Source organism: Hetaerina americana, unplaced genomic scaffold (assembly GCF_022747635.1).
Source record: "Hetaerina americana unplaced genomic scaffold, ioHetAmer1.1.p SCAF_5, whole genome shotgun sequence".
Classification (NCBI taxonomy): Eukaryota; Metazoa; Arthropoda; class Insecta; order Odonata; family Calopterygidae; genus Hetaerina; species Hetaerina americana.
Genome location: NW_027287095.1, coordinates 72,080,964 through 72,090,005, shown reverse-complemented (window position 1 = coordinate 72,090,005; position 9,042 = coordinate 72,080,964). Strand labels below are relative to the sequence as shown.

The 9,042-nt window shown below is 35.3% G+C and overlaps 1 protein-coding gene across 2 annotated transcripts; it reads left to right on the top strand.

Moving 5' to 3' along the window:
* The first annotated feature begins 1,434 nt into the window (after positions 1–1,434).
* Positions 1,435–8,009, top strand: LOC139693582 (EARP-interacting protein homolog). 2 transcript variants are annotated; one of them, XM_071591794.1, is made up of 8 exons: positions 1,435–1,607; positions 2,104–2,225; positions 2,302–2,524; positions 2,644–2,903; positions 2,991–3,172; positions 4,917–5,042; positions 5,334–5,495; positions 7,037–8,009. In XM_071591794.1, exons 2-8 carry the CDS (start codon positions 2,184–2,186, stop codon positions 7,206–7,208), a joined length of 1,167 nt encoding a protein of 388 aa, XP_071447895.1. In that variant the 5' UTR covers positions 1,435–1,607; positions 2,104–2,183; the 3' UTR covers positions 7,209–8,009. The 2 variants fall into 2 exon arrangements, with proteins under 2 accessions (XP_071447895.1, XP_071447896.1); XM_071591795.1 differs by lacking the exon at positions 1,435–1,607 and adding an exon at positions 1,732–2,020.
* Positions 8,010–9,042: the final 1,033 nt, after the last annotated feature.

The window sequence follows — 9,042 nt, the reverse complement described above, 5'->3', positions numbered from 1 at the left end:
TTTTTAATTTCAACTGTCAGGTTGCGCGTTTAACGTTTTAAGAAAATTGTATAAATATCTATCAGCGTCCGTCCATACCACGAATATGTCATCCATGTAATGGAACCAGCAATGAATATTTGGGGTGATGACTGAGGTGCAGCTGAATAATTTAACTTCAAAGTCATTCATGTACAAATCTGCCATGAGTGGAGATAATAGGGATCCTATTGCCAATCCTTCCATTTGCCAATAGTAGTCCCCATTGCATTGAAAATAATTCTCCTCCACACACACTCTCATTAAAGTTTCAAAATCACTGAGGTGGTTCTGCTCGTCCACTTTAGTTCCTGTTCCACTATCCTGATAGCTTTTTACACTGGGACATTCATGAACAAATTGGAAACATCGAAGGACACTAGTCTGGTGGAGGGGTTGAATTGATGATAGTTTTTTGCAAAGGTCCACTGAACTTTTCATCCCAAATTTTGGTTAAAACAAAGTAAACTCCCTGAATCATATGTTCAAAAGTGCCGCTAATTTCCTTGATGGCGCGGTGAAACTAGAGACAACTGGTCTGTCTTAAATGCTATCTTTGTGTAATTTTGATTACCCAAAGAATTTCGGAATCCTCGGATTCAGCAGTATCACTTGGTATGATCCGTTAGCCTTGATGATAGATACGGATTGAAGAGCTTTCTTTACAGTACTTTGGAAATTTTTAGTGGGATCATACAGACAACATTGTTACTTTTTATGTAGTCATAACACTTGTTTACATAATCACCTCGATCCATTACTATTGCAGCATTGCCATTGCAAGCTTTATCCACAATAAATTTTGGTCACTAATAAACTTTTTGAAGGAGTTTACCAATGTTAATTTTTGGTCATGCCCTCGTTTATGTTTAATGTAGTTCCTAAACATCTGTGGTAATTTCTGGGCCAGCACGGATTTTATACCAATTCTTTTTTTGTTCAACGCCACTTCTGAGTCTACGATTAGATTTTCTACTTCCTTTAAACCAATTCTGAGGTTTGGTACGAAATTTGGGCCTCTTTCCAGTAGATCCTTATATAACTTGTAGACTATAAGTACAACCTTGTAGACTGCGCCGCAGTCATAATTAACAGTAGGATGCTATTTTCACTGTAAAAGAAGAATTTACATCACTCATGCAACTTCATAGAGTAGTAAAATAGCACTATTTCGTAATTTTACTCACTATATATACCAACTCCAAGTGCATCTCGAAGTCGACAAAATTTGAAAAATGACAATACGCGGGCCATTGAACAAATGAGTGCCGCAATATCGGTCCGTGAATTTGTCTGGAGCTAAAAAATTTCAATTAAATATTAAAGATCTTTATGCGAGAGGTGAAACGGTGACTATTTTTATCCCTCGAATTTAAATGGTAATTTTGGCCCTCAAATATTATCATCTTGGGGAGTGAATTTTTTTGCACGTCAATGCGTCCGACGGGAGCACCGGATTTTCACGAAACCATTCATTGTATTCTTAGTGGTCAATGTAGATTTTTTATCCATAAATGCCAGCGTAATTTTTGTAGCAATAAAGAAGCCGTACAAAGCAGAGGAAATCGCCACTAATGTTGATACTAGTCGTAAGTAAAGCTCGATTTCCGAAGTAATTCGATCACCCTGCCGTGTTTGTATTCATTTGATACCCTTTGAACCTGAGAGGCCGGTTGTCAATTTTAATGCCAAATATGAAGGGATCTACCTGCAATGAAGCGGCAATATTTTCATTCTCGAAATAAATACCAAATTTACACCATTTTGAATCGGCAATGCTATTGTCTTTTTATCGCACATCCCAATTGATTCGTGGGACTATTAAATTTCGCAAGCGTATTTAAATATAGAAAATAATATCAGGATTTATAATGTGCCTATCAGATAATAAAATGTACGAGGGTTTAGACCGGCATTTGCCATGACAGTTAAATTCAAGCTGTTGTAATGGTTGGGTCTTTGAAAGCTTGATGACGATCAGAAGCCCATCGGGATCTGATTGGTAAATGGGCCACAGAAAGCGTCGGAGGTACCAAAAATTATTGATGATTATTTAACTAAACCAACTAAATGGTTGCCTTTCAGAGAAAAGTGGGAGAAGGTGATGCATTGGATGAATTATAAAGTGAAAGACAATTGCTGAAGATATTCCTTCAAATTTTGACATGGATACCGATTCTCCGTTGATTTATGGACTTGAATTTCAGGTAAATTTCATGCGCAACTTATCATTTACGTCGATGGCGTTAAGTATTCCTGTTACTAATTTAGAAACTCAAACAGGCCCGTGCACTGGCATCTCAATTGGCTGAGACAGAATGCTTAAGGTTCTTTGTTGGAACTCAATCTCTCGAGTTTGACAATCAAATTCATGTTGTTGAAGTTGATGAAAAATCAAATTCTATCTGCAAAAAACTGTACCAGCATGGTGCAGGAGAAGTGTGGCATCTATCATCCTCCCCGACGGACAATAATGTGATTTCGACATGCTTTAACAAAATTTCTGGTAATTGTATTTCATCTCAGGTTCATTGAATTTGTGAAGTATACCAATGGTAAATTATGGTTTTAGTTATCTTTAGAAGTGACAATATTTAGTCTTAAACGAATTACTTCGTTATTTAGAGGGAAGAAGTTCTTGCACAATGCATGCAGCCATTTGGAGAATACCTGAAACAACTGAGGAGGGGTCTGGTAATGAGGGGTACGATCCTTGTTCGGCAGCATTACCAACGTTGGACCAACTGTCCCTTCTGGAAACAAATGAATATGGGAAGGATGTTTTATGCACTGTCTTTCATCCTACCGAGGGAAACAGAGTCGTGTCAGTTGTAGATAATCATTTCATATTGTGGGATTTGGGTGAAGGTTGCTCATCTGCTAAAGTGAGTGAAATGTCTGTTTTGTAGATGTTTATTATCTGAAAAAGCATCCTCTTCTGAAATGCTTATTGGTTTCACTACATCTATTAGGCAATCACTCATGGGGTTCTGGAAGCAAAGGGCCAACCCAAATTCTCAGCTGGGAAGTGGAATCCTCATCAAAGTTTCACCCAGTTTGTGACAGCCAATGATACTCATGTTCGAAGTTGGGACTTACGAACTCCCTCTCGACAGGTTTGGACGATAGAGGGTGCTCATTCACAGCTCATCAGGTAATTATTTTTATGTAATATTTAGTAAAAACAAGGGATTGAATGCAAGCTAAATATTGCTACCATTGTTGATTGAGGGTTATATATTATTTATCCCATCCATGTATTTCCCAGGGAACATACATGTACAGCAGGCAGGTGTTGGATTTTTCAGGAAAAGAAATAAAGGAGATACAGGATACAAATATAATTAAAACAGAAGTACAAAATGTAATAAGACTTTGTAAATAGTTAAACTTTCTGGTTGTTCATCAAGAATTCATGAACCGTATAGCTATGCTTCATCAGCAAGAACTTTTGACTTTGTTCTTAAAAATATGTTTAGATTCTCTAATAGATTTTGGAAGGTAGTTTTACACTTTTGTTCCCACTACTAAAGTGCTGTTGCAGTAGATGTTTGTTCTTTGGTGAGTTTCATGAATGTTGTTGCTACTTCTTGTTCCGTATTATTCCCATTAGTATGAAGCAGATGAAAATTATATTGTATATATATGTATAGTTCAGGTGTGTGTGTATATTTTTTTCATTCACATAAATATAAGGAAAAGGGATGGTAACACATGAAAGACAAACATAAGAGAGGTGGGGAAGGCAGAATGGAGCAGATCGCAAGCGCAAAATATTTCCTCGACTGGGACTGCTCCAACCACTTGAGCTATGGAGGAAACATAAATTACACACACATACAGAGGTTAATATGTTCAATTTTTTTCGGTAAAAGTCCACAAGGGTTATGGTTAGACACTACCAACATACCTGTAATTAGCCTTTTTTTGAATCAGTAATATCTTTTCTGTCTCACTGAAAACAATGCCAATTTACCTCTAGTATAGAAGTTAGAATGGTAAACTCAGTTTTAAACTTGGTATGAAATTGTTTTAAAAAGAAATTTCACATAATACAAAACTGTTGTTAACTTTTTGCATAATTCAATAACTTGGATAGATCAGCTTCAACTATGATCAAAATGTACCTGTAACATAACTGGATTGAAAATTTGCAAGAGAAATTTAGAATATATTGAGAAAGATTGGAGAAGTTAGAGCTATTTTGATATTTGGCCAGCATCATTAGTGAAATGGAAAAATTAATAGGAAAGTTATTAGTAACATGGTTAGCAATGAATTCAAAGCTTAAAAACTTTCAGGGAGCGATTAACAAGAGAAATGTATATGTTGCTGGGGCAAATGGCTGTTCACCTCTATTATCAGGGATTCTTCTCTCTACTGTAGACTGATGGGTCAGCTCTTTGTCCACTTGCAGTGCTGGGAAGGCTAAGCAGCATTTTCAATTGGTCCCTGAGAATACCTTTTCCACAAAGGAATCTTCAGACCAGCTATCTGAGTGTGCAATTTAGGCATATGGGATCCCCTACCAGAATGATCAATATCAATTGATATCATGCAAAAATGCTTTTAAAACAATTCAATAGCAAATAAAGCGTTGCTGTAATTTTCTTCAGAAGTCCATACAAAAACAGAACCTTTCAACTTTCATCAATCAGTTGAATTTTTGACCCAGAAAAGTCACTTTATTTTATGACTTGACTATGAATCAATGGGAAATTTTCATTGTGCTTAAAAACAGAAATGCTCAATGCACCCTTGGAGACAATTGGTATACAAATATATTCTAATGCATTCAGGCCACAAAATGTATTATTTTACTGCTTAATTAAGTTTACTGCTTAATAAAATGTTATTAATAATAATTCATTACCTTAACCAGGAAATTTCTTTTTCAGAGATTTAGACTTCAACCCAAACAGGCAGTATTACATGGCGAGTTGTGGAGATGATGGATGGACCAAATTTTGGGATGTCAGATCTCCCACTGAACCTGTTGTAGCGCGATCAGATCATTCCCACTGGTAAGAGACGTATGGAATGTGCCGTCATGGGATCACAAATTTAGTTATTGCATTATGTCAATTGTTTAGGCTAACATAATAGCCACATGAATTATTGGGTCATACCAGTCTCTGGGAATTGCATCCAGAGCAAAGTGAAAGTTGATAAATGTATATTATATTGTTGGAGATTTAAATTATTTTTAAAACATAATTTCAAAGATCTACACCCTAAAAAATTTTTACAATGCAAGTGTTTCAACTTCTTATGCCTAATGTTGTTTCATATTATTTATTTTTTTCCTTTGAAAGGGTATGGAGTGTGAGATACAACCCCTTACATGACCAGCTTGTCCTTACGTCCAGTAGTGATTCCAGAGTTATACTGTCATGTGTAGCATCAATAAGCTCTGAACCCTATGGTCATTGCATCGATGATGATCTTCATGAGGACAATGAAGAAGAGAAAGAAAAGCAAGTAATTTTCAGTACTTATTTACCACTTCAAAATAAATAATCAGAAAAATCGCCATAGGTCCTGATTTATGAATTTCCATGGCCATACTAAGCCTTAACTATAGTAATGAAGTTACATATATTATTCTGTCAAAAGTGTAGATTATGCTTATTATTCACGAGAATGAAATTTCCTGAATGCGTACAAATATTTTATAATATGAAAGAGTATACTATATGATAATATAATATAAAATACTATGAGGTGAGTTCAAGTTCTAAAGTTTTGTAATTTTTTCTAACTACCTACGTACACCAGAAAAATTTGAAACTTCTGTTACCTCTCAATGTATTCTCCCTCTGGACGTACACATTTTTCATAATTTTGACTTCATGATTTCATGGCTGCCAAAAACATTTCTGTAGGGGTCCTTTTTGCACCCTGGAAAAATTGGCTGAGGCTTATTGGATTTGTTTTCACACCAAATTCAGCCTTTTCACTGTCACACGCATGAAGGCACATTTTCTCATTCAATTGATGATGAATTTCAATGGGTGTAAATCACCCTGGTGGATAAAATAGATGATCATACTGTTCTTGTACAATAAACAAGCCATTTTAAGTATTAAAAACACTTCTCAATACAGCAGCAACTATAGATAACGTGTGCACTGTTCACTGCAGCCATCTATGTCTTTTATTTTAAAGAATGTCATTCCAATAAATGGGGAGCAAGGTAAGGAATTTATTGAGATGGAATGGATAGTGAGGACTGTTGTGGAACTTACTGAGTGAAGCATTGGGCTTGTCCTGAGGGTTCAAATCCAGGGTGATGCCTATGGACAGTCTCATCTAAAATTCAATCGGTGTGTGATTTTCTGGTAATTAGAACTTATGGGAAAACAAATTGCAGGGCAGTTAGAGTGGTCCCCTTACCTCGATTTGCAGTTTCTCAAAGGTGAACATGGTCCTATTATATCAAAGCTAAACTCCAGGTTGAATGCTATTATGGGCAGAGGAGGAGGGATATATCATGTGAGGGTATCTGGTAGGTGATGAGCAAAGGGAATTGGATGGAAATGGTTGGATTGTATATCTTTTTCCATCATGAAGGTGATTTCTTTATGTTGTAAGATCAAACTTGATATATGACTAAAACAATACAAAACATAGATTATTAGTGATGTGTTCTAGATTTAAGGTGGAGTATATCACTCAAAGAGAAGTATAAGAGTTGAAATTATTTTTCCCATGACAATAATTTAGTAATTTGTTAAAGATTAAGCCCTTTTGGCACTAGTCAACCTGGATGAGTATCAGTTCTTCGTTTTTTACAATATGTTTTAAAGAAGTAGAAGAATGATTACAGAGAAAATTCTTTGTATCCTCTTTGGCTTCTAAAATTTTGTCTGGCATTGCTATTGTTTTCAGTATAGGATTAAAAGATAACATTAAAATGCTTGATTTTGATCATTAATTCTAATAAATTGAAATCTCTTATGATTCAGGAGGAAAAATGTTGGTAAATAATTTTTCATGTTGAATTTTTATTTTCTAGACCTTCAAAGATGGAAGATGGAGTACTAGCTGCTTATGATGAGCATGAAGATTCAGTGTATGCTGTTGAATGGTCAACTGCGAATCCTTGGACATTTGCATCCCTAAGTTATGATGGAAGGCTTGTTATTAATAGAGTACCACGTGCTGAAATGTATCGCATAATTTTATGAGTGCATTTTCAAGCCATATATGCGGTGGTATTTATAATAATTAACAACATTCTGAATTACGATCCAAGGGCTTATGGTTAATTACTTGTAATGTAAGAAGAGATCCACATGTTTGCCTGACCAATGATCTGTACATAATGGTGCACGTGCATGATTTTAAGTTTTTGTATAATTTAATCCAATGTTTCATCCTTGATAAAAGTCTGTGACTGGCTGTCAGCAGATTTTTTGCTAATTAGCTTTAATTTTAACTCCACCTTTTGTGGCAATGGAGGTATAACACTCAATTGTTACACCACATATTCTATTGATTGATTCTTGATTCCAAAATATTCAGTTTCTAAAAAGTGAGGGGACAACTGGAAATAAATTTTGTACTTTAATGGTGTTCTGCATATGGATAAAATGAATTTGAACCATACATCATTCCACTGGAGGGCAACCAAAAATGTGTTTATAATTTTTGAAATTGTAACAGTTATTGTTTCTATATTTTATATTATGTAATTTTTTGTTATTATTAAAAAGTTTGGATACAATTTCTGTCATCCTTCTTGCACTATGTTGTTTTTGTGTTTATGAAGGATTTTCGGTTGTGGAAAATGGTCACATCAAGCATATTATGGAATGGAACAATGCAATCCCCTCCAAATCACAGAAAAAAAGCATGATTTCTGGAAATAGAGTAGTTACTATGTCAAGAATGGATGAGTTAGCAGCAATAAACTATCATACTTCATTGTTCTTGGATTAAAAACCGCAATAGAAATAAACTCATTAGAACCTCATCAATTCATGAAAGTGAAACCAGAGGACCAGTTGGGGCCCTGACCAATTACATAGTAACTACTCCAGAGTGCATGAAACCTGTTCAAACTATAATATTTATCCAAATACAATACAAATCGTAAATTGGATTTATGTGTCGTGTATCAAAAGTAAGGGTTAATGGTTATTCTCAGCATTGATTACTTCGCACATTAGTTTTGACTGCTCTGTGGGGCATGTAACCACCATATTGTCAGTTTAATGTAGTTTGACTGTAGCAGTAATGTGTGACAGTACTTTAAAATAACCAATCTCACCAGTTGTGAAGCCCAATCAGTGATTAGATAACTAGATATGAGGATATAATGATACTGCAATCCACTTTAAACTCTGTGAAACTGAAGGGCCTAGCACAATGTGTAATGGAGAAGTGAAGTGAGGACGTTGTGAGTTTAAGGAAGGTTGTTAAAATGCTCACAATCAACAGAGTATTGCCAAACCCAGACTAAAGGTCTAGTTAACGTGTAATTGCAAAAGAGGAAATAGTCATTTCATGATTGCTTTTTCATGGAGTTTCCTGAAGTTTTATGGACAACATTGTTCAATGAGGTGACTGTGAGCGAGACTATGATATCATGAACTGTGTGGATGATTTATGCTAAATATGTAGAAAACTGCTTACAAATATCAGAGAATATCGGCATATGCTTTCCTGCACCATTTTAACCATGAGGGAGAGATTTTTCCTTTTCCATCATGTTGACAAAACATGGACTTTATGTATCTATACACCTCAAGAACTGGCTTGCATTTCAATTTGTGGAAACATAAGTTTAAAACCTCAATGCAAAACTTGCTGATATCCCAGATGGCAAAATTTTATGCAAATGGTTAGAGGAAACTCATCATCAAAAAAAGACATGAAATTGTGAATATATAAGCAAATAAAGTTAATGTGCATGTACATATTCGGAGAAAGGGTGGAGAGAAACTGGTAGTTGGTATTTGCCTACTCTTAATGAAAGTGCCAAAGGATCCACAGTTTAACGTCCTATTCACTCTAAGT